The sequence below is a fragment of the Notamacropus eugenii genome, chromosome 1 (genome assembly GCF_028372415.1).
Source record: "Notamacropus eugenii isolate mMacEug1 chromosome 1, mMacEug1.pri_v2, whole genome shotgun sequence".
Classification (NCBI taxonomy): Eukaryota; Metazoa; Chordata; class Mammalia; order Diprotodontia; family Macropodidae; genus Notamacropus; species Notamacropus eugenii.
Window position 1 is genome coordinate 37430340 of NC_092872.1, and position 26703 is coordinate 37457042.

The 26703-nt window shown below is 38.2% G+C and overlaps 1 protein-coding gene across 18 annotated transcripts in view; it reads right to left on the reverse strand.

Annotated features, from left to right (window-relative positions):
* Positions 1-26703, reverse strand: part of KDM4C (lysine demethylase 4C) — a 544029-nt gene that overhangs the window by 6455 nt on the left and 510871 nt on the right. For 17 of the 18 annotated variants that reach the window (XM_072596740.1, XM_072596750.1, XM_072596759.1 and 14 more), the window contains 3 exons: positions 16954-17073; positions 10122-10214; positions 6306-7460 (listed from right to left, as the gene is read on the reverse strand). In XM_072596740.1, the coding sequence (XP_072452841.1) occupies positions 7284-7460; positions 10122-10214; positions 16954-17073 (390 nt within the window). In that variant the 3' untranslated portion in view covers positions 6306-7283. Of the gene's footprint in view, positions 1-6305; positions 7461-10121; positions 10215-16953; positions 17074-26703 lie in introns of those variants that run through there. The other variant, XM_072596853.1, reaches the window with a different exon arrangement.

The following is a 26703-nucleotide window of genomic DNA, read 5'->3' on the forward strand; positions in this document are numbered from 1 at the left end:
TTTATTTGCATGTAGTCTTCTCCTTTCACAGCATGTAGGCTCCTAGGGCAGGGACGGTTTTTGCGTTTTTCTTTGTTCTTTATACTACCAGGTGCTTTGCACAGTGCCTGGCACATAGTTGGTGCTTAATACGTGCTTGATGAAGCTCCATATTCCACTGGCCATCCCCATGCCTGGAATGTACTCCCTCCTCACCTCTGCCTCTTTAGGTCAGGACTCAGATCAAGCAGTACCTTCTACACGAACCTTTCCCCCTCCCCCAAACCTCAGCACCTATCCCAGCTTTTAGCGGTCTTCCTTTCCAAACTTTTTATCTTTGTTCAGTCATCAACTCTTTGTGACGCCACTTGGACTTTTCTTCGCAAAGATACTGGAGTGGTTTGCCATTTCTTTCTCCAGCTCACTTTGCAGATGAGGAGACTGAGGCAAGCAGGGTTAAGTGACTTGCCCAGGGTCACATAGCTAGTAAATGTCTGAAGCCAGATTTAAACTCAGGAAGATGAGTCTTCCTGACCCCAAGTCTGGCACTCTATCCACTGTGCCACTTAGCTGCCCTCCTCCCCAAACTACCTTGTATCGATTCTGTATATATCATGTATACTTATATATGAATATTTTGGGATGCACTGTGATGTCATGGCTAGAACTGGACTCTGCAGCAGTAGGACCTGGGTTCAAATTCACTTGTCTGTGTAACCCTAGGCAACCTATTAAACCCCTCAGTTCCCAAGGCAGCTCTCCAAGACTATAAATTGTGGAGAAGACCCTTATCTGCACTAGTGGAGGGACTTTCTTCATATGTAAGTTTCCAGTACCAGTAAAATCACAGGTCCAGTCCCTTTCCACATAATGCTGTTTCCTCCTTTATAACACTGGCTCCTCGAGCATAATTTTTCACTTTTGTCTGTATAAGCTCTTAATAAATGCTTATTGAATGAATGAAATTCATGTTTCCTAACTCCACATCAAGCTCTCTATCTGCTAAACCAGCAGTCAAATTTGTAGCCCAAGGTGAACAAAATTCCCAAGTGTGGTCCCAACCACATTAAAATGTAATGGAGAAATATTTGACAAAATAAGTAAAAACATAATGTTAAATATATCCTTTCACACACCCAAAGATAGCTTCTGGTGACCTGTTAATGTAAAAGTCCTGAATACAACCCTTGTAACTGCTTTCAATAAAAGCCATAAAAAGTGTCCAGCCCAGGGAACAATAAGTTCAGTATCTGTGAGCTATTGAAGCTACTGGTATTTGATTTTTAATAAGCATTTGACTGGAAAGGCCAACTGAAAGCTATAGCCTTGGGCCACTCACTAGTAAGGCTGAGCCCTGCAGGAAAGGCAGGTAAACATATGGTTTCACTCATGTTTCTATTTCTTAGGTATACTATACCCAAGAGGAGAGAGCCATGTTTCCGATCTGTCAGCACCCTCTGGGCTTTGGGAGAGTTTATGCTTTCACAGAGGGTCTGGGAAACATTCTTTCAGTCAGCAAGGACTAAACTTCTTTATCACAGCTGAGTGGATTATGTGTGAGAACATGTGGATCTTCTGAGTCCCTTGGTTTTGAATTCTTAGCACTAAGATCTGACTATGCCCAAACTTTGCAACTTATGTTGCACAATGAAAATATCTTCAGACCACTGGTGTGTAACTAGGATGGGCAGGGTGTCCTAGTAGACCCAGACCAGGCCCTATCCACACCTATGCTCATGTACTCAGGGTTATACTCAGATTTAGAGGTTGATTTAAGATGCCTGAAGACAACATCGTATCACTCTATACCTACTTTAAAGGCAAGACAATGTGACAATATTAGTTTACAGTGGATAAAGCCGCTTCCTATTATTGTTCTGGCCTCTAAGTTTTACTGTAACATTCTCAGTCTTATGTCAGAGCCATATTGAGGGGGAAGCAGCCAGAGGCCAGGACCAGGCTGAAATGGCATTCAATGTCACACAGCTGTCTTAGGTCTTCACATTTTCATTAAGTCTTCATGCCATGTGAAGATCAGTTGAAGGAACTAGGGATATTTAGCCTGGAGAAGTCATGGCTGATGTGATAACTGTCTAATTCCTTTCATGCAGAAGAGGAAGTGGATGTGTTGGCGTTGCACCCCAAAGGTAGCAGTGGCAGTTCCACTTACAATAGCTATGGGAGGAAGTTGCAAAAAAGGCATATCCACTAAGGTTTGGTATGAGGAAAAGTTTTCTATTAAAGAGAGCTATCTAAAAGTGGAATGGACTTTCTAGAGAAGTAGTGGGTTTCCCCTTAGTGGAGGTTTCATGGACTATAGACTTAGAGGTCAAAGGGAAATCAGAGGCCATCTAATCCAACCTTCTCCTTTTACAGAAGAGGAGCCGGAGGCCCTGAGATGCCCAACGTCACAGAGCAAGCTCAGGATTTGAACTTCTATCCAGTTCCGTAACCTGCACATCTCGACACATCCCATTGCATGGTCCCTGGTGGGTTTATGGCTGTTGCTAGAGTCATTCATTTTCAGTTTAGGATGAGCTAATGGAGCACTGATGGAAGTCTTTTTTCTCTTTCTGAAATTCTAAACGCTATTGCAACTCGTTATGAACTTATCAAGAGACATAATTGTTAATTGATCTGTCTTTGATGTTTCTCTGGCTGTGTAAAGAGAGGGAAAAAATCCACTAAGAAGGAAAACAAGATACATTTAAGTTTGCTTTTATTTCAAACATACTTAAAGAAACGGTTTTGATATATGCCAGGCAGATTTTATGAAACCCTCCAACTTCATGACAAAGAAATTGCAATTAGAATTACATTAGAATTGTCACAGCTAAGCAATTTTTTTAAGGCTAAGGGACTTCAACCCATTTTACGGTACAAAAAAAAAAGCAGTCAGTGTAACACCAAGAAATTAAAATTACAATTGAGGTGTCATACAACAAGTGAAAAGCTTTCTGAGAACTAAATAACTACTTCACAAAGAATGCAGTGAAGTAAAGAGATGAGTTTCTCAATAGCAAAGGAGCTCATTTATTCCTAGAACTGTTTTTCTAGCACTGTATACAGCTGTACTCAGTTAGGTATGACCATGAAAAACAGCTGTATTTCAGATTAAACTGGACTCTGCTCATTTTCTTCCTGTGGCAGCCAATCGGAAGTCCCGCTGACAGGCCCACTTGTCCAGAATGGATAATCCCATTTGGATGAAGCCCTCTAATGCCTTACACAGGCTTACATTCCTGGCAAACAACTGGAAGATTCAGGCTGGTTCCATTCAGAATCTGGGAGATTCAAAACCAAAGAAAGCAGACGGAACAGGGAAGCTTAATGTGGTACAAAAATAAAGTGGTAAAAGGTGCGTTCTTTGTTTAGGAACAGAAAAACCCTATTGTTCTGCCATTTGCACAGTTCAAAGGGAAACTTCATGTACGGAAGAAGTCCTGATTGGATTTGCTAGGCTTAAAACTGTAAGGGGCTTTAGAAGTCACCTAATCCAATGCTTTCATGTTATAAGAGAAGAAACTGAGGCCCAGAGAGGCTGAAAGATTTAACCAGGGTCACCAGGGTCATAGGTAGCAAAAGTGGGTTTTGAGCCAAATGTTGACAGTAAATCTAATATTCTTTCCACTAAATCAAAGCTAAGTAAGGAACTGTTCTAATCTGGTCTCTGCCAATAACTTGCCTCTGGCACTTAAAATCATTCAATTCAGTTCAATCCAATACGGATTTCTTAGGTTCCTATCATGTACAAAGCACTATTCAAGGCACTAGGGATACAAAGACAAAAATGAAACAGTCTGTGCCCTCCAGGAGCTTGCATTCTATTGGGAGATAGATGATTAATACAGGATAACTGGAAGTGGGAGAGAGCACTAGTAATACAGGATAACTGGAAGTGGGAGAGAGCACTAGCAACTAGAGTGCTTAGGAAAGACTTTTCTGAGAGACGGCACCTGAGACTAGCCTTAAAGGAAATAAAGGATTCTGAGACAAAGAAGAGGAGGATATGTGTCTCACACATGGAGGAGAGTTGGAACACTGATTTCAAGAAACAACTGGTAGGTCAATTTGGCTGGAACAAAGAACGTGGCGTGAAATAAGTCTGAAAGGGTAGGCCGGAGTCAGTCTGTGCAGTCCTTCAATGACCAGCTCGCTAAGGAATTCGCCTTCTATGCGAGAGGCAAAAGGCAACCACTGAAACTCCTTTAGAAGGCTAACTTTGGAAGCGGTGTGGAATGGGACTGGTGAAGGCAATATGAAAACAAGGAGATCATTTGGGAAGGTATTAACAATAGTTGAGAACAGAGGTGATGAGCATTCTCCCTAGGTGAGAGCTAGGAGGCTGGCTGTATGTTTGCAGAGAAAGGGACCACTGTAAAGGATGATGCAGAGTTTGAATAGACAGAATTTAATAATTTATTGTCATGTGGTGGGTTAACATGGAGTTAAAGGGTTAAAAAACTAAAGTTCTGAACTTGAGTGATTGGAAATACGGCAATGCCCTCAAAAGATAACAGGAAAGTTTGGAGGAAGGCTAGCTTTGTAGTGGAAGAAAATGTGTTCTGTTTTGGATATACTGAATTTGAGATACCTAGAAGGCAGGCAGATAGAGATATCTAGTGGGCAAATGGTGACTGGGGATGGACATATAGATTTGGGAGTCCCCTTTGTAGAGATATAACTGAACCTGTGGAAGCTGATGAGATAATACAGAGAGAAGAGAGTTCAGAACAGTCTTACAGGGACAGCTGCTACATGGTGGTGGGACTTAGGTCTAGCAAAATTGACTGAGGAGTGGTTAGACAGGTTAGAAAAAAAACTAGGGAAGAAGAGGATCACAGAAGTCAAAGGAAGAAAGAGTATATAAGAGGAAGGGGCGGTTAACAGTTTAAAAAGCTATAGAAAGGATATAGAGGATATTGAGAAAAGGCCATTTTATTTAGCAGTTAAATGATTATCAGTCAACTTGGAGACGATAGCTTCAGAGGATTGGACAGGGAAGAAGCTAGACTGGAAGGGGTTGAGTCATAAGAGATATAAAAATGAAAACAGCATGACACAATGGAAATAACAAGGGATCTTGAGTCAAAGGACCCTTGAGTCAAAGGTTCAAGTCCCACTTACTATCTACATGATGTTGGGCAAACCATTTAACTTCTCTCTGCCTCAACTGTCTCATCTGAAAAATGAGGGGGTTAGACCAGAGGGCCTCTGATGCTCCTTACAGCTCTGGCTGTATTCTTATAAGAAGTTTGCTATGAAAGATATCAGATATCTAATAAAATAGTTTGAGGGCATGATAGGATCAAGTGAACATCTGGTGTGTTTTTTTAAAGGACAGAGATATGGCATATACCACATGTCGGTAATTTATAGAGAAGGAAATGGCAAATGAAAGGAGACCGAAAATGAGAGAAGGGACGGCTGAAGGGGCAAGCTCCCCAAAGAGACCAGGGTCAGGGAGACGGCATCAAAGGCACAAGCAGATGGCTTAATATTAGTAAAGGCTCTTTACCAAAAGGTTCTCTTCATCAGAGACTAGAACAAAGTAAGACAAGATGGAGGATTATGTTGAGGGATTTGGATGTGTAGAATAGGAGGGAAAAGGAAGTTTATAACAAATGGCCTTTATTTTGTCAGTAAAGTACAGACAAAGTCCTCTCGAGAAGGAGGAAGGAGGGGATACAGGAGGCTTAAGGAGAGAAGAAAAGTTTTGGAGTAACTGCTATGGGGGAGTGCACTAGAGAGTCAATCATGAAAGAGATGGTAACATAAATATATAGTGGGCCTAGTCAGTGTGGCTGCGTGACCCTGCAGTGGTGCTGAGCAGCACATGAGTGACATCAGACAAGGTTCACTGGATCGTAGACTTAGAGCTGGAGGGACCTCTTGGACGCATTCTAGGCCAACCTCTTTATTTTACAGATTCGGAAACAGGCCCTACAGCATAGGTACCAGAGCTTGGATTGGAACCCCCATATTCCCGAATCCAAGTGCATGCCCTATGCACTACACTAATCAAAAGGAGAAGTCCACTATAAGCAGGGGTTAGGCCTTCAGCTGTTTCTAGGAAAAACCCAAAGTTTGGTTGGTGCTTTGGGAAAACATATTTGCTAACTTTTTCTAGAGTAACATTAAATCCCTAATCACATGCTGATACAAAAAATTTGTGGTAGAGAAGGAAAATCTTCTCAGGTCTGACAGTTGTTAATGCCATCAACCTAGAACCTCTTCCCACGACTGATTCTTTTTTTTTTTCTTTTTTTCTTTATTTACTGTAACAGAGTCAGGGAGGTAACTAACCACACCAGAGGACAGTGGGCTGGAGCAAAATGGAATTGTTTATTTTTAAACACTAGTACATTTGCAGGCTGTTTAAAAAGGAAAATCATATTATATTAGTTCAAAACTAGCCATATAAGCATATATATTTAAACTCTAATTTTACAAACACATAATGAAAGAAACCTGTATTTTACAAATATCTATTTGGAATAAGCATTACGAAAAAAAAGTATTTAAAAATAACTGCCCCAAATTTCCCTCTTTAAATATACAAAAAACCAAAACAAAACAAAAGCCCAGATAATTCATAAGAATTCTTCCTTAAAAGCCAAAAAAAAAAAAAAAAATTCACAAAGGCCAACAACGCAGTCCCCATCAGACACAATCAAGAGCAAGAGTGATATAAAAAAATGTAACAGCTTTTTACAAGTACAGCACAGGTGCATAATGTCTCAGCACCAGACGTGCTGCCTTTGTTTTAAAAATGTTTTATAAAAACTTTCATTTAAAACTAACAAGTTAAAGTCCTTCCCTGACTGTGGAAAATATTCAAATCTCTCTCTTCCTATCTTGTTGTATAAAGACTTCTGGCCCTCAGGGGAGTGAAAGGGAAAGGGAAGGGGGGCAGGGAGAGAGAGTCCAACAAAAGTTTCCTGCCTGAAAGCCCTAAGTCAGGCTTTGTCCAGAGTTCTCCCGTGCTTGGGGTTTCTTTTTAGATGATGTCTGTATTGACTATGATTCCCTCTCACTTGGGAAAATTGATCCGAAATTATACAACATCACTGCTTGTGGGTCAGAGGGAGATTGGGAATGATCTTAAATTGATGTGCCAAGTCCACAGTGTGTATTAAAACTTTCTTTGTGGCCCAAATCTAGAAGTCTGACTCCTTATGCTCAAAAGACACATCCTGACCCTCATCTCACTGAAGCATGTTGTTACGATGGCTGGCCATCCGTGGTCACATCTTTCCTTCCTTGGTGGACATTGTTATGATTCTCTGGATGGCCTAGTTACTCTACAGACCCTTCTGGCTCTTCTTCTGAAATGAACTCTTTAAGAAAGTGCGGTACACAGGGTCATCCACGTATTCGTTTTTAAACCTGGAGCTTAACATGCGCTGCCTCTTCTTTTCTCCTTGAATTATGTCGGCTCCATAAAATGTGTCTTCAAATCGCATATCAGAAGCTGTGGACTAAAAACAGGTTGAAGATTTCATTTTCTAAAAGAACGTGACATTTTGGCAAACACCACCCACAGAAATGGAAATTGATCTGATTTGTGCAGATATAAGTCAGTGTTCATTGGGGACAGCAGAGGAGACATGCTAATGAAGTCCTCGATATTGGGATCACAGAATTTTTGAACTAGAAGGTGCTCCTGCCATATTTTACAGATGAGGAAATTAAGGTCCACAGGGGTGAAGTAGACTGTATGGCTTTTTCCATGATGCTCCAATGGAGTTTCTTGAGGGCTACAAACACATTTTAGGTTTGCTTTCTTAGTCTCCTAAATATGTTTTCCAGGGTTGCTTGCTCAATTGACCTCAGACATTATATTTAATGAGAGCCAAGTACATAAAGGAGCATACGATATAACCCATTATTCAAGGTGACTGAGATGGATGTCCAGTTTAGGGGAACTCAGACAAATGCAGCCAGGACTGACAAAGCCAAAAATAATGGAGAGCCCCTGAGGAATCATTGCTGGCAATTAAATAATAAAATGACGAAAAGAATTAAAAACTCTCCCCTGCTGCGTAATAAGATAATTGTGTTTTGAAAGAGCAATCCACTTCCATGGGAGATTGCCAGATCTTACCAAGATACAAATGCTAGAATCAAACAAAGGGGTTCCATGGCGTGCTTCCCTTCTCTCCTCCCCAAATCAGTAGAAGGCATTTTAATTTTGCTTTGGCAGAATGCTGCTGCTGAACTATCTTTCACTTGTATAAGGGCTAGCGTTATCACAGGAGAAAATGAAACATCTCTGAAAGTGTTGCCACTGTGAAGGCACAGCAAAAGCCCGCTTCTCAAACGCAATAATAAAACCAATTTACCAGCAGCTACAGTTAATTATGCACTGTTGCTATGGTAATTCTCTGAGACAATAAAAAGTAATGGGGCTGTTTCTGAAGTTAGCAGAAAATAACCCGTCACAATCACTGAGGTGGACTGCTGCTTCTTGTGAAAAATGCCTCCTCAGATGAGCTTGTGTTAGAGAGGAGGGAGCAGAAGCATCTCCATACAGCCTGTTAACCCTTTAGGAAGCATGACGTTCCATGTAGTACTTGAGGAGGATCACAGCTTCACTGATTTTGACCTAGAAGGACTTCTAGACCTTAGAAGACCTTAAAAGACATCGAGTCCAATTCCTTCCGTATAAGATGAGGAACTGAAGCTTAGAGAGGTTAAGTGACTTGTTTAAGGTCAGAGAGGAAGGACACAGAGCTAGAATTTGAACTCAAGCCCTCTCATTCCAAATTCAGTTCCCTTCCCACTACATCTGTAACATTTCTAGGGTCCATAATTGATTATTATTATTAATTATTATTTGTGTGTGTGTGGCTCCAAAGTAAATCTGACTCATCATCCTCAAAAAACACATCTCGGTCCTCATCTCACTGAAGCATACTATGATAATGCCAGCTAGTCATTTGTTTGTTAAATACAAAAGAGAAGGAAAAGGAAAGTTCTCAACAATGGGAACATGTAATCACATGGGTCAATAAACTGAACTAAATCCACTTCGGGGATATCTGTTTGGCCACTGGAGATATTCAGTGAACCCCTTTCCATTTCTTTCTGAAGGTCTGCTTTTCTGACTGTGCTCAATTATATAACACAGAATGCATATCCAATAGGTCAGTGACACAACTGACTCAAGCTCTATGTGTGACATTACACAGATTCTCTCTGCCATGTTTTTGTCTTTTTGGAGGTGGATAGGTTTGAAATTGTTCTTTGAGAAGAAGAAATGAAGAGCAAAGGGGAATGTGTGAGCTAACTGCTCCAAATAACTCTTAAAAGCTGATTTGAGATAATGTCGACTATGAAGGGTTCTTGAAGGATCTGAAGTCAAATCTATTATGGAACAAAGCAATTATCATCTAAGTAGGAAAAAAAAAGAAAACATCTCATTTAATAGTATTAGGGGGATGACACTTTACATATTCAGCTCTTGTGACATGTATAGAAATGTGGATTTTTGTAAAGGTCTGGAAAATAATTTCAGAGGTCATCTGCTCCAGTCCTCATCAAATAAACTAGGTCTTTAAAAACAGGTTTTAAAAAAGGCAGTAACACAGAAAATGAGGCAACCATTTCTAGCATCTTAAAAGAGGAGGATTCCTTTCAAGGGCTATAGAAGATTTAGAACACTAAAAGGTCACTGAAGCCTGCTGGACCTTTGATAGAATGATGTCTGGATAATGTCTTAATTGGGGTGCCTGATTTTTTCTTTTCTTGCACCTCCTTCTCTGCAGAGAAGTTTTCTTTCACTCATGCAGATTCTCTATGTTTCCAAGGATGTATTTTTTTTGGGACAAGGTGAACAGCATTACTGTTAATCTCAGTTCTCCTGACTGCACTATTTTTAAAGAAATTCTCCTTAGTTCATAAATGAGGAAGCCTTTTTGCAACTGAGAGTCAAACAGTTAGGAAAATATTTGAATAATGCTCAGTGTTTAAGAAAGCCTTTATTTTACTCCAAGGTAGTTTACAGGAGCTTTTTGGGGGAGGAGAATTTGGTCCAAACTCGTGATTTCATCAGTGTCAGGAATTCTTAGTAGTGAGTGTAAGAAATAAAGGGGGAGAATGAAGACAAGTAGCTACATCAGACATTTTCTAGAACTTACAAAGCGAGCTTTCACTCTTTTGGGCAACTCTTCATCTAAAGTGTAGATGTCCTCTCTCTTCATTGCAATCTGGGATCCATCTTCAAATTCAACCTAACAAAAAACATAGATTAAACAATTACAAATCATAGGATGGAGGAAAGGAAAGGGGAAGGGGAAGGGGAAGGGGAAGGGAAAGGGAAAGGGAAAAGGAAGAAAAAGAAATACAGGCACCAATGAATATGACACAGGAAGTAGAAATCACTATCTTCTTAGTTGACTTTTTCTAACAAAAATTCATTTTCTTATACCAAAATTCTTGAAAATTAGCTTCTTGGGAGAGGAGGTATGAAAATTACATTCCCTAAAGCAAAAACAAAGGCGAAAAGTAGCTGCAACTCCAATTATTTCACAGAGTACATGATTATAGCAGTTCAGCAATCAGACTTGTTGCAAACAGGCTAGGCTGGCCAGTCTGGGTCATTTATTTATTTAATAAACTATGACAGCATAAAAAAGGAGGGCTATTTTTCTTTCAAAAGGAAAAAAATAACGTATATCATGGTATATGAAAATCCACCTAACCCAAATTCTATTTCAATTACAGTCACATTAAAATTTTAGCTTTCAACCTCATGTTAGCCAAGCTCTATCTAAATGGCTGGGAATGATCTAAGAATCTTATCATCATCTACTAAACCAGACTGTATGTGACTTGCTAAATGAATGAATGAACATCATCTAAGATGGAGATGCTGCTACATTGTTTCCAAGTTACTGAGAGCAGAAATTAATTTCAACACACACATGTCAAGATTATGGAAGGCCACTACAGAGAAAGGAAGAATTCACCATAGGGTAAATACCAGTTATTTTGAATCTGATGCATTTTCTTAAAAATGCTTACTGCAGATGAAGAACGTTATCCCACTTAAGTTCTGATTTAATCTAAAGTCATCTCTTTTGCAGAAAATGAGAATAAAAACAGAGCCAGAAGTAGGAATTGCTGTTTGTGGTAGAGAGGATGGGGAGCTGATAATTATGCTGTACTCTGCCCTGGCCAGGTCACATGTGGGTATTCTAGGAAATGACACAGAGCAGAAGACAAGTGACCAGTACGGTGAGAAGACTGGAGGATGTGCGAGGGTAAGACAGTGTTCTTCCTGGCTACGAGAAAACTTAAAAAGGGATAGGACAGCTATTTTCTATACTTGAAAGGCTGTCATGGGAAAGAAGATGAGATTTACTCTGCTCGGGCAGATGCTTGGAAGTCTCAGATCAGCATATTTACATGTGATACACAATCAGAGCCATACCAAAATGGATGAGCTTCTTCAGGAGCTAGGGCTTCCTCATCACCGGAGCTTGTCAGAAGAGGCTGGCTGACCATGATAGGAATGATGTAGAATGGATTCCTGGCCAAGTCTGCACTAAATGAGATGGCCTCTGGGTATCTTTGCAGTTATTTTATACTGTGAATCTTAAAATGATCCATCTTTGAAATAATTATGTCTTTTCAAAAGCTACTGATCTTTCCCCCCTTTGAAGACATCATCTATATGACTTCAATATTTCCTATTATCAGTACTATACAAAAGTTAAGGGATGATGTCATTATAAATAAGAAATGAATTTATTTAGAACAGATACTCCTTACTTGACTTAAAATATGCCGCAGCTTGAATAAACCTTATGGAAAATATTTCACAAACGGCTATACTTCATGCCATCCATACATTACAAAATGTCTTATTACCTTAAGTATGGTGGAATTAGGCCTCCCCAGATTCAGGATTCTGACCCATTTCATATAAATAAAGAGTGTTTGTTTTCACTTCTAAAGTTTTTTGTTTTCCGAAAAGGAAAAGGACTTTATATTTATTTATAGCAAAATATTTGTCGCTCTCTTCTGGTGGCAAAGAATTGGAAATTGAGGGGGTGGCCATCAGCTGGGGAATACTTGGACGAACTGTAGTATGTGATTATGACGGAATACTGTTGTGCTACAAGAAAAACATGAAAGACTTACATGAGCTGACGCAAAATAAAACGTACTGTGTAAAACGCACCAGCAGTGTTGTAGGATGATCAGCTGGGAATGGCTTCGCTATTCTCAGCAACATAATGATCCAAGACAACTCTGAAGGATTTAGGATGAAAAATGCTATCCATCCCCAGAGAAAGAACTGATGGTGTCTGAATACAAACTGAAGTATACTTCCTTTTTAACTTTATTTCTTTCTTGAGTTTTTCTGTCTGTTTTCTTGCACAGCATGACCAATAGGAAAGTGTTTTGCATGACTACACGTGTACCTTATATAGGATTGCTTGCCTTCTCAATGCAGGCTGGGGTGGGGAGGGAGGAAGGGAGAGAATTTGGAACTCAAAGTTTTAAAAATGAACATTAAAAGTTGTTTTTACATGTAACTGAGAAAAAATACAATACTAAATAAAATTTTTTAAAAGGCTTTTTTGTTTCCTTCAGTACAGTCATTCATTTAATTCTCATATAAAATCTAGTTACTCAATTTGATCCAGTTGAATTATTTACTTAGCACTGACTAAATGCAAAGCCCTACACTGCAAAAAGCCAACATTAAATCATACCAAAAAAACATTTACAAGTTCCCTCTCTCAAAGACTTTATTCTACTGGAAACTATGAAACCTAAATCTACTGTTCAGTTTAACAAAACGAATCCTTCTGTTTTGGGTCATTAAGAGATTTCAAAACCTAGAAAACGAGTCATTAAAATGGGGTGCTCTTGTTTGAACTTCTCTTTAATGGCAATGCATTTTTTTTCCATCTTCAAATGCTAAACAGGTCATCTTCAATAATTTTGGAATGGTCTTGTCATATGCTTTTTGCCATTTCATACCCACTTTCTCCCCCACAAAATATGCATATGTTACAGATAATTTTCTATAATGTGGGAAACTATCTAAAATAACATTGGTTAAAATTTGTATTAAAAAAAATTGGCCAAATTAGACCACTCCATCCCCAAAATGGCAGAAAGAATCTACTGCAATGAAAAGAAATGTTTGACTTATTTATGATTTAAAAAAGGAAATTTGAAAAAACAGTTAAAAAACATTAAGTTAATAAAAACCTCATGTAACTTAAAGTGTTAAATTTTTCAAACAACTCAATAAAGGTCTTTTTATGAACTTAAAAAAAAGTAAATTATTCACTCTATACCCTTTTAGTCATTTAAATGAGGTGAAAAAAAAGTCATGATAACAATAGGACAGGATATCTGTATGTGGAATTCAAAACAACTTTTGTAGAAGTGGTAATTCTTATTACTGGGCCACAAACTCCATGAAGGCAGGGAATGTATGCTCTCTAAATTGTGTGGCCACTCCAGGCTCTGCCCAAAGTAGAGATTTCATAAGAAATATCTTTTATGGAGTCACTTTAGTTTAGTTTTTAAACTATCAGTATACCTAAAAAGCCACTTTTGATATGTCACCATCAATGATGCGGATTACTGGTCTTCAATATACAACCTACTTATCTCTCTAACATAAGAGAATGTTCATACGTGATAGCTTTCTCTAGTCAATCACATTTTCATAGTCACATAACTATGTGCGGTGCAGAGATTAGAAGACCTCCAAGTCACTCACTTGCTCAATAAGCTCCAGTAACTCCCTACTATCCCCCAGGATCAACTAAGCAATAAGGAGCTTACATTCTGATTCTATCAAGTGAGACGTTAACATAATAAGGTAATGGTGGGGAGGAGGAGTAACTCCTGTTGGTCCTTGAAAGCTCTTTCCAACCTGGCTCCAGTCTAGCTATAGCGCATACATGCATACATGCATAGACACACACACACGCGCATATATATCCATATGTATATACATAGATATAGATAGATATGGAGTCCTTTTCAAGCATTCTAATATCCAAACACACTGCCTTTCTACTGTTCTCTATACACCACATCCCCTCTCCTCCTTCTGGGCCTTTCCCTTTGTTACCCACCAAACCTGAGAAGTGCTCTCAACGGAACTCTACCTCTTGGAATCACTCCTTCCCTAACAAGCTTAGCTTGAGTGCCAGCTTCAATGCGAGACCTTGTCTGACTCCCCTAGTGGCTAACACGCCCCTGCCGATGGCCTTTTACTCACTCTGTATTTGTTTCGTACGTACTTATAAGTACATGCGTGCTCTTTTCTGATACTAAGTTCTTGGAGGGCAAAAACTGTTTCCTTTTGTTTTTTATCTCCAGTACTTGGCACAGTGCCTGGCATACTACTTATTTATTGATTGATCCTGTCTGCTGTCTGTTGATTTAACATAAAGGATTTGAATCTGTAGAACAAAAGGCAACCTTAAAAGCTCTCGTTAAACAAAAATTCTCCCATGGGATCATCACAGTAATACAAGATTTTATGACAGCTGCTACCACAAAGAGAAATTTGTCTCGTGATCTGCTGAGAATCAATCTAACATATCAAGAGATTAAGATGATCACCCAAAGTGCCAAATATCTGACCATAAGAGTTATTTCCTTTCAATGTGAAGGTTCTCCAAATATCATTCTCAGATGGCCGATTCCTTTATAGCTACAGCGACTCCTCAATGAAATCCCTAGTGATTTAAAAAAATTCAGCTCGACCATTCATACTGGAAAAACAAAGTGAATGACAAATAACCTAATGCCCCAATTGTAATACCAACTGGATGTACAGCCCCCTATATTAATCCAATACTCCAGATATCTCATTATCTGTCTGAGATTCTTTTTTTTAACTTTTCCATTCTGCCTTTCTTCCAAGGTATAATACTAGTAGTTGTGTGTGTGTGTGTGTGTGTGTGTGTGTGTGTGTGTGTGTGTTTGTAGACGGTAAGTATGGAGGGGGAAGGTCTATTCCCCTTCGCCAACCCTAGGTACTTTTTACTGCCCTGTTACAGAAGCACATGAAAACAACATGTGTGAGACCACATAGGTTTTGTAACTATCCTTTGCTTCTAAGACAAGTTAGAGACCAGAGACAGGAGAACGGGCTTTTTCAGTTTCAAAAATGTCCCAAGCAGCTGGGGCAGTAATGGTATTATCTTGAAGAAGCACAAAAGCTACAGATACTTGCCCAAGTGCTCTGCACAATACCACTCCATCATTCCTAGCTGGAGGATGAGAACTTCCTCAACAGCTTAATCCTGACATCTAACTATGTAGTCAGCAAAGAGACTTTCTGAGTAGTCTCAGAATCGAGGATTGCCTCAAGAGTTACCCTAAGTTCAATAGTTCAGAGATCTGGCCTTTTAGAAAGAGAAAGTTGAACCTAAACAGCATACCTCTTAAAGACAGAAGAGGATTAGCCTCATTGCCCCAACAAGTAAAGGAGTAGTGAGGGACCATAGCCATAGTATAAGGGAACAAAAGATTTGTGTTTTGTTTCCTCCTATTACTATAAGTTATCGAGATAACAAAAATTCCAGTGGCAAGGGAGTTTTTGTCTGGGTGTCTGAAAATGTATGTGCCTTATGGGGCAAGTCCAAGTCACAGGATGGTATAATAAGTTGGTAGGAAAGGGGGAGAACTGGGTAATATCATGGAGGATACAGGGATTCACTAGATTGTCAGGAGCCCTCCCTTGTATCCCCCAATTTGAATCTTCTACCAAAGGAAGTTCAAAATACAGGGAGGAAGAGTCCTAGCCTATTGCCTTCATGTCTTTTAGGACCTTGGTGAAAAAGTAGGAGCCAAAGGAAAAGAAGAAGAATTGTGTTCATTTGAAGGGTTTTTTGATAGTTCATACTGTCTGCATTTGTTTATGAATTTCTTTATGTTCTCTACATCTTCTGCATTTTATACAGCGTGAGATAAAGGCAGTTCTGATGCCACTTCTTACCCTGAGTGATTGTATAGGAGAGGAGGACTCTGTTACCCAAATCTATGGAAACCTAGACACAAGTTATATACATTCAGAGATTTCCCAGAGTAAACACTGGATGGAGATGAAGATGATGATATGACCTTTAGAGGGAGACTCTCAAGATCAGAATTCATTTATGTGAGCCCAGGCTTTGGGGACCCTAGGACACAGGTTACACTTCTTGGATTTGATGTCTGTAAAAGAGGCAGCTGCCATATTCCACACATAAGAGCACTGGTTTAAAGTTCAATAGACTTTAGGGATCTAATTCAATTCCATAATTTTTAGATGAGGAAACTGAGTATGAGAGAAGGTAAGTCATTTGCCCCCAGTAGCAGAACCAGAATTCAATCTAGGTCTTCCAACCCCCTTCCACTACACAGTGTTGCTTTGACTTATCACAACTTAAACCAACTTGATTTTCTGCATTATGGACAACTTTATAGTAAGTGGTCCAGCAATATGGTGGAAAGAATGCTGGACCTGGACTCAAGAAACACCTGGGCTGTTGTCCTAGCATTCACTAGTAATGTAACTTTGGACAAGTCATTTGAGGGTCTCTGACCCTTAGTTTCTTCATCTATAAAACACTGACAATAATGCCTATCTCACAGAACAGTTGTGAGAAAAGTGCTAGATCAATTTCAATTAATTACTTTCTATGGCCTTATACCTGCCAATTAAAACATCCTTTCAATTTTCATTGGTGTCTCTGATATGAGAGGGAAAAATCGTTTCTTATTTGGTACATTGGCACCAAATGATAAAGCTCTAGCATTTATCTTCTCACTGTCAACCATTTAGTAATTGCATTTTTATTCTGTGTTTATTGTTTAGTTGTGTTTTCATCAGTACACTAAATTGCACTTTGTTTTTTTATTTTATTTCAGGACAAGGGAGTCCCACCTTGGTGCACAGGATCACACATCAAGTGCACCAGTTCACACAGAGAACTCACCCACCTGATACATGTGAGCCACATTGGTGCCCAGGTATTTGGCTCCATAGAGTTTCCCATCAGGCCACTTCACTTGAACAACTTCTCCCTCAGCAGGCGGGCCCAGCTTCAAGCAATCTCTGCTCTGTTGACAGAAAAAGACAGCAGGATTTTTAAAGTAAGTGACTAAGTTGCTGCCTTTAAAACTTACCACATTATCAACTTCTTGACAATTAGAGGAGTGTTATCTCTGTGCTTCATGCATTATGATCTTGTATGGGTCTTTTGGGGAAGGAGACAGGAGCCACAGGCGCACTTACAGCTATAGTCAGTGCCATAAAGTTTCAAAGAAGCCACAGAAAGACAAGCAAGGGAAAACTATTATTTACTTTTGGTATTTGGGCAAGGAATTATTCAGATGATAGCTAAAATATGCATAAAAATAAAGATCCACTGAAAGACAGACCTGATAGTTCTGTATACCTTTATCCTGGAATGTGCCTTTGATGGGTGTCAACCTGGATTTTCAAAACAACTATATTTCTTTTGGAATACTTTGCAAATGGGTTAAATAAAGAATTATGAAATTAAAAGTATGCAGGGTAACATGAGGAAGCTGAATATAGTGAAATTATACAGTTGACTAGTCTGGTAGATTTTTTTTGCTCGTTTAGCAATTCATATTTTGCTAATAGTGATATTTTTCTGATGAGGCCAATTTTACTGATTGAAAGGCACACTTGACCAGTCAAGCTATAAATGGGGAGATTGTAAGTTAGCTTTGTGGTTTCACTGTGAGGCACACATAAGAAATATTTGGTTATTTACAACTAGAAGTCTGCCATGTATTGCTTTTTATTATTAGCAGAAATTCCACATGATAGAAGAGATCCTATTTATCAGCAAAAAAGGCGACAGTATTATTGTTTGGTTCATGTCATGCATGGAAGGTTTGGCAGTCCATTTATCTGACTGCAGATCAAACACAAGAATGGATTTAGATTACTGTGGGCTGGGGCTATTAAAAAAATGCTGTGTTCAGTGGTCTATAGTCTATAAGACTGAGGAGCCGAGATGACAGCACCCAAGCCCCCAAACAAATACGGCATTTTACTTCACAGTAGTTGACTTCTGGGCAATAGCAATCTGGAGGAAAAAGTGAATGGAAATTTGTCTGTGAATGTTCCGGGGTCTGTCACCCTTTTTCCTTCTTCTCTATCTCATTTCCAAAAGTTTACATAGTAGCAATCAGTCAACAAGGATTTATTACTGTGCCCAAGCATTCTATTAAGACCAGTGGAAATTAGTTTCTAAAGGACACATGCTACAACTTCCCATGTTGGTCACTATCTTGATTTTGGTATGACTGGGCAGATATCTATCTAGTTATTGAGTGGAAAAGTGAAGATTTACACAGTTTGGACAATGGATGTGAGGGCTTTGTTCATCAACTGTTTATTTACCATAGTAGACAGTCTGTTTGAATTGTATAAGTTGGATCATGAAAACTAACTTAGCATGTAATTTTAGGTATTATGTCACCAGGTGGTAGTAGTGTGCCATAGCAAAATGTCTAAGCAATAAAAGGAGAAGTCCTCGATCTGTTTATGTAAAGATATTAACTTTTTATTATCTTTATTTATTATTTTATTTTCCCCAATTATATGTAAAAAACAATTTTTAACTTTTATTTTTTTAAAATTTTGAGTTCCAAAATTCCCTCCCTTCTTAGTCCCCCTCATTGAGAAGGCAAGTAATTTGATATAAGTCATATATGTGGAGTCATGCAAAACACATTTCCATGTTAGTCATGTTGTAAAAGAAAACATAAACCAATAGAAATAAACAAACAAACAAAAAGCAAGAAAAATAAAGTTTAAAAAAAGTCTGCTTTGATCTGCTCAGACACTATCAGTTCTTTCTCAGGGGATGGATAACATTTTTCAAAATAATTAACCTTGTAAAGAAGGGAGGTTGTACGGTACAGACTATAGAGGGTTAGGAGCTGGCCCCAGAGTCAGCAGCACCTAGACTGGAGTCTTGCCTTTGGCATACGTGAACTTTGTCTCCCCAGGAAACATCACATAGCCTCTAAGTGTTAACAAGCAACTCTCCAAGTTTCAGAGAAGGTGACACTCTCTACTGACAGGGGAAGTCCCTCACTAGCAGCTCTTTACGTTGAAAAAAATCACTGTTCTAATCCAAAAAAAGCACGAAAAACAAAAATAAAATCAGTTTCTCTCAATTTATTTTTTAAAGAGAACTTTTAAAGTAGCTAAATGCTTAAGCTTTAACTAGTTAGGAAGAAAATACTTTTAGAAGAAGCCTTAAAAAATGCTTATGATTTAATGTGAAACCTCCCTCCCTAATTCTTACCTTTTCCTTATCAGTTCATCTTGAAAATAAACTTGGAGCCAAATTAGTACTTTGTCCTCAGGATTTCATGGCTTTAAGCACACCTAAAGCTTCTTATCTTTCAGTGCCTGGCTAACCTTTCTCTAGGAGACACAAAGGTCTAAGCACCATATCAAGGTTGTCAAAAAATAAGAATAGTCAACATGTATGATGTATTTTCAGGTTTGCAAAGAGCTTTACATATATTACCTTATTTCATCTTTATAACCTTACGGGGTGGTTAACATAGGTAATGCTGTTCTCATTTTACAGATGAGGAACCTGAGGCTTAGGTTAAACAACTTCCCCACAGTTACAAAGTTTTTAAGTTTTAAAGGTGAGATCTGAATCCAGGTTTAGAGGGTTTTTTTATATTATACCATAATGTTCAAATTAATCACATGAAAGACCATTCTGTCCCTTGGAATTCCTACTTTCTTTCTTTACTAAGGAGGAAGAAGAGAAAGAAAAAAAAATCTATAAAAGAAGTTTTGTTGATTAGAAAATTCTGCCCACTTCCCTACCATGCCTTTTAAAAAAAATCCTAGCAAAAATTGGTATTTTCCCATATCCTCCCTCCTGTAAAAGATTTAGCTACAGTTACATGGAACTTGATTGCTAATAATACTTCTTTACTTGGTTAACAACCAGTTCCTACTAGCAAAAGCTTCAGCTCACACATGGTCTCAAATAGTTTGCTAAAAATTGCTTTTTGAAAGGACCCATATCCCTTTACACAGAACTGAAAATTCTGAGAAAAAAAATGAACAAAACCTTTGAACAGAGATAACCAAATATGAATCATCAATACAGTTATGGCTTTAAAAAATGGCATAAGGAAAGAAAACAAAATAGAAGAGACTGTGGAGTAATCCTTCTAAACTGGTCAGAGCCTTCAAAGAGCACTGACTGACTACAATTCTAGGCTTCTCAAATGAAGAAGGGGTGTCCTTGGCAAGGAGTGAATAGCAAGGTTGTACATAGTCAAAAAACTCAAAGACAGTGAGAAGAATCCAAGAATCCAAAGAACTTGTATCACCAGTGCTAAAGAGAACAGATGGCAGTACTACTTGCACAGGAGCAGCACTGCCTGCTCAAACCAAACACTGCATCAGGAAAATAGGCTTGCCGAGGTCACATCTCTGGCACGGGAAATGTTTATTTCATTACTTCAAGGGTCTGTGGTTTTATTGGTATGGCAGACACACTACCTACATAGATGGCAGCTGATGGTGTTCCACAGTTTCTATGGCAGAAAAAGATCACTTGACAATAAACTGGTGAGAAGCCTCCTGAACTTTGATTTGCTGTGGTATTCAGACAACACCTCTGCTATTGAAGCAGAGCAGCATCCTGAAAGAAGTTCTCAAGGACCCATGAAAATGTTTCGGTCGTGTCAGAGAAAGTTTGTAGAGGAATGTGGATAATAATATTATAAATAACAGAACTGTAGGACTGAGAACTAGAAGAGACCTTAGAAATGATCCCTCCATTCTACATGAGGCGAAGAGTAACTCAAATGTGTATGGTAATTAAGAATGCTATTGAGGTTAGTAGGAAGGACGCAAATAAGCATTTATTAAGTACCTACAATGGACCAGGCTCCTGTATCAAGCACTTTATAACTATCTGATGCTCACAATAACCCTCAGGGGTAGGTTCTATTATCTCCATTTTATAGTTGAGGAAACTGAGGCAAATGGAAGTTAAGTGATTTTTTAGAGAGGCTGGATTTGAATTAGGTTTATCTTGACCCCAGGCCCAACATTTTATCCACTGAGCCATCTACATCCTAATGTAAAATGCTGAATATACTTATTCTACCCAGATCTACTATTTCCCATCACAACAGACAGAGCCACTTCTCATATGGATACCCCCTTTTATGGAGTCTAACTTAGATTTTCCCTATGTAGGTGTGCCATTAAAATATTTGAGGAACTTAAGTGTTTACAATGTTTATCCTGGTGGTTCAAATAGGTACTCCAGGATGCAGTAATCAACTTCAGCCACTTAAAATTCCTTTTCCTCTGGGTCATGCTGGGCTGTAGATTACATACATTACCAGGAGAGGAGAAAGGAGAGTCAACAGAGAAAAAAACTAAATAGGATCACAAACATATAGAAAGTAAAGCAGCTCCAAACAGGAAGTATGGTTATAAAGTACAAAAAAATCAAACTGGTTGCTTAATAAATAACAGAAAGCATCTTCTTCAAAGCCCCCTTTTCCTAACGGTTGCCATTTCAAAAGATTTTTGGAGCTCTTCTTTTAGGAACTGCCTTCAGGGCCTGGAATAGGAAAACAAGTCTCATTGCTTATTAAAGCAATATTAAAGCTGGCATTAATACCCAAACTGGCTTTTCCCAGTGAACAAATCCACTCTAAAAGGAATAAAATTTGTGATCACTGAGGAGATTCCAAAATACATGCCATAGGCTCTAAAAGCATCCCCCAAAGAAAAGGTCTAAAAGTGTTTTCAACAATGGCAACAGATTTGGAATTAGGTAAGAACTTTATTAGGGACAACCCTAATTTGAACTTACTCATATTTTGTCATCCATATCTCACATACACAAAGGGTCAGGAACCTAACAGCTTAAGCTAACTCAGTCACTGGAGTTATTTCTCTCAAGTATCTCTTGAATTACAATAAATCCAGAATACCTAATGTACACTGGTCACATTGAAATGGCTGATAGTTTTTAGGCCACTTTCCTCTCATTTTTATATTTATAATATATACCATTGGAAAAGGGAAATGTGAATTCATCTATTTCCTGCTTTAGTGTCTAAATATATTTGTTACCGTTTATAGGAAATATTGTCTTTTTAGGTTCTAGATTAACGGATAGCAGCCAAAGTGTTTCCACAAAGACATTAATTATCTTTGGAAGAAACCAAGTCTGATTTGCTATTTTCCTTTTAAATAGTTTTTTTAAAAGATCACCATTTAATGTTACTCAAACCAGGTCCCACAAATAGCAATACTATGCTACAATGACTTCTATTTGGTTTCCTAAAGCATTCAGTTGGGGATTTTTAGTTTCTTTTCCAAAAGCATCATTTGGCACTTGACAAAATTCATTTTCTAAAATGTATTTTCTTCCTCGCACAAAGAACTTAGAACTTATTGATCAAATCCCCATGTGCCAATCAGAGAACAATTTTCCTTTAGGTTTCCATGACAAGGAATGAAATGCTTCAGAAATTCAGAACAAGTTTTAAAAATACATATCAGGATGATGGTATATTTTTATGCTGACATATTAATAAAAAACTTACAGAGGTATTGTGAAGTAAGGTCAGTCTCGGGTCTAGTAAAACGTGGGTTTAAGACCTGTCTTTGATACGTTACTACCTCTGTACTAGTAGACTTGCCCACAGGCAGGTCACTGGCCTCTCAGTGAAGTAGGCAGACAATCTGCATTATCATGATGTCATAGACTTGGACCATCAATATTAAAGCAGTAAGCTACAAAAGGTATACTTATAAAAAAAACTGGTAAGCAACCTTACATTATGAAAAACTACTAAGGATGTTACACACTGAATCTTCAAAAAGAATGAATTTGTTAGTTTTTTAAAATTAATTTTGGGCTGCTTCTTTTGAAGTTAGGAGAGAGACAAAAAGAAGAGTTATATTAATAAGCCGACCTAAATGGGTCACTGAAAAAGGGATTTAGAGGGCAGAGTTCACTTCAGGGCAATGAAGAGAAAGAGTTCTAAAAATGTGTTATGAACATGCACCAAATGACAGACTCATGGGGTACAAAGAAAGGAACATCGAGAAGTTCATCTGCTCCAGTTTCCTGCTTCTGAGTAGGCTATTCGGCAGCCTCATCACAACGTGCTACATCCTTCTTTGTAGATTTGGTACAAAGGGGAGCACCATGGGAGAATTTAGCTACCAGAATGCTACAGATTCCTACAGTCTAACATAGTTTCCTAGCATGGATTAAGACAGGGCAAAAATGAGCCACTAGGGTTTCCAGCTCTGGAAGAGCATTCTATATTTAAAAGAATAGCAGAAAAGGTAAGACCACAACTTCTTTTGTGTTTAACAGACTTGTCAAGATATTCTTTCTTCTGAAGCTTACCTAAACCACTCACATTCTAGTTTGAGCAGATAAAAATTTACTTGATCTGTTTTCAGCATGAAAACATCTGTGGTCATGTCACCATGAGAAGCAATGTGACGAAAACACTTTAAGATGGAAGTGTTGTGGTTTAAAAGTGCTGGAGATCACAAAATGCATGGGCAAAAGGCGCAGGTCTGCCTCCAAAGAATTCCACTCAAGCCTCCTTTCCATCAGAGACAAAGTTTATTAAAAGACCAGCTTGTATTGACAAGCAGGCCAGATTTTAAGAATGTGAAAAATCTAATGAGGGGGAGTGCTGAGATGGACCTTTTATATACAAAGACTGTGGAAAGATCTGGATGTGATCTAAGAGTGGCCAATAGCCTGTGGTGACCAGGAGGTAACAGAACAGGGGTCTGGATGGGATTAAGGGTGGAAAATAGCCTGGAATGGTTTAGAGGTAACAGACAATGAAGGGCTGGGTTAAGAAAGAGGTAACCAAGAATTGAAGGTTGGACTGGGTTTGGGTAACAGAGAATGAAAGGTTGGGAAGGGGGCCATAATGAAAGAACAGTTGAAAATATTATTGACTGTGAATGCCAGAAACTTGGTTTAGGGGCTTTAGGGTTCAGGTCCCAAAGAAATGGTTTTTCCTTTTAGGGATCCAGCTTGAACCCCATCATCATTATCAGCACCTAGTACAGCTTTATTCAGCCCTCACCTGTATAGTAAATTCAATGCTTCTGACCCTCAAAGAGTCTATATAAAACTAAATACCATCCACAAGCATATATAATTTCCATATCATCCTTTTCTGTGCCTCTTTTCATATTTTCATAACCCTTTCTACTCTATATTCAATTCAATAAACATCTGTTAAGTGTCTACTATGTGGCAAGCATTGGGCTAAGTGCTGGAGATACAAGTAAGAAAACTCCTGCCTCCCGAGTGCTTACAATCTTGGGGGGGGGAGGTGGGAAGGAGAGGTGTGAGACATACAAAAAGAAGCTGAAAAAGTAAAGTGGAGATGGGGGAGGAAAGCCACCAGGATGATCTACAGAGACCATACAGAGCAGGTGATGGAAGGGAAACTTGGTTAGAAAGTTGAAATCCTAGCTCTCTATAAAGCAAAGCTCTGGGAGAGTTTAGGATTCCACCCTCCAGCCCTACAATAAGTGGGGAGAGGAGGCTGAGAGAGTTGAGAAGGTGTTGAGTATCCAAAACTGAGTCATTCAGCATAATGGTGAGATTTCAGGTGATCAGTTTTATCCTAGGTGAGGCACAATGTTCCCTGGAGTCCAGGGAACATACATATATCTACAAAATTCTCTACCAACACATACACATGAGAAGATCTCCTGTAGATCATAAGGAAGGACTTTTCTTTCCTTCATCAATCAATCAAACATGGGATTATTAAATGCTCACTATATGCGATATAGTGCTAGATGTTAGTAATACAAAGACAAAAATAAAACATTCATTGTTTTCAAATAATTTATAATCACAGGAGATGACAGACTCATACAAATGTATTCGTATATATAGAAGAAATATACAGTGCAGAATCTGGGTATACAAATAAACAATATATACAAGGCAATTTATGGAGAACCGGTAAGAATGAGGAGAAGGAAGAGATCAAGAAAGGCTGCATATATAAGGTGGTACTTGAACTGAGTCCTGAAGGAAACAGGGAATCATCTTACAAGGTGAAGGTGAGAAGGGAGCACATTTTAAGCATGGCCACAGTTGGTGCTCAGCTAGGTTTAGTTCCTTCCTACATATCCTTAAGATCAAATTTTCTTTGAGTTTGCTTATTACGTGTCACTAAAGATTCTGGCAATAGTTTATTTATCAAATTCCAGAACATTTTACCTTCTTTTTTCAAAGAGTTGAGTGCTTATGCTTTATAATTTTGCAATATCCATATTTTGTTATTTTTCGAATTAGTCAATCTTTACATTTGTTGTAGACACACTGTATATGTTGTTTTCTTGGTTCTGCTTATTTTACTTTGCATCAGTTCATATTTATCTTTCTATGCTTCTTGATAGTCAATAGTCTTTTTTCACATTTTTACATTTCTTACAGCTCCATAACATCACTGTACATTCATATCATAATTTGTTTAGTCTTTCCCTAGTCAATAAGCATCTACTTTGTCTCCAGTTCTTTTGCTACCTCAAAAATGGTACTATGAATATTTTGGTGTATATGAAGCTTTATTTCTATAAATTAGCTCCTGAGGGGTATTTGCCTACTTTTGGAACCTCTGGGTCAGAGCATGGATGTTTAATTTTCATAATTCCAATTTGCTTTCTAAAATGGCTTTAAGGATTCACAATTCCACCAGTAACACAGTAATATGCCTATTTTCCCACAAACCTTCCAAAACTGACTATTCACATCTTTGCCAATTTGATGGATATGAAGTGAAACCTTAAGTTGTTTGTTTTTTTAATGGGAACATTTCTATTATTATTAGCGCTCTAGAACACATTTATATGGTTTTTTAATAGTTTTCAATTCTTTTGAGAACTGCTTGCTTATACACTTTTATGACTTATCTACTGGGAATGGCTTTTAGTTTGTTATACAGACATGTATGTATGTACATATATACATATGTATAAAAATTTTAGTTGTCTACATATTTTGGATACCTCACCCTTACCCAAGAAATTGTTACAATTATTTTCCACATTCAACCACTTTGATTTTTGTCTTATATTCATTTAATTTAATTTGTGCAAAAGTTTTTCAGTTTCATAGAATGAAAATTATGTTTTATTTCCTGTAATTGCTTCTATCTCGTTTAGTTAAGAATGCATCCTTATCCATAACTATGAAAGGTATATGATCTGCTTCCCTACTAATATCTGATATGAACTTTAACATTTAGGTTGCATATTCATTTTGGATTTATTTTGGGATATGGTGTAGCAGGTCGAAGTCTCATTTTCATCAGGCTATGCACCAGTTTTCTCAGCTATTTTAATCAAATAGGAAGTTCTTATGAAACTTATAGGGATTTTACTTGCTTATTGAATATTTTGAGCTTCATTGTTTCTGATTCTCCCTTGTCTGAATGATTTATTCATCTATTTTTTACCCAACACCAAATGATTTTCAAGACTGCTACTTTATAATATAGCTTGCGATCTGAAAATGTTAGTCCCTTTTCATTCCTATTCCCCCCCAATTATTTCCCTCCATAGTCTTGATCTTTTGCTTCATCAAATGAATTTTATTATTTTTATCAAGTTCTATAAAGTATTTCTTCGCTAGTTTGATTGAC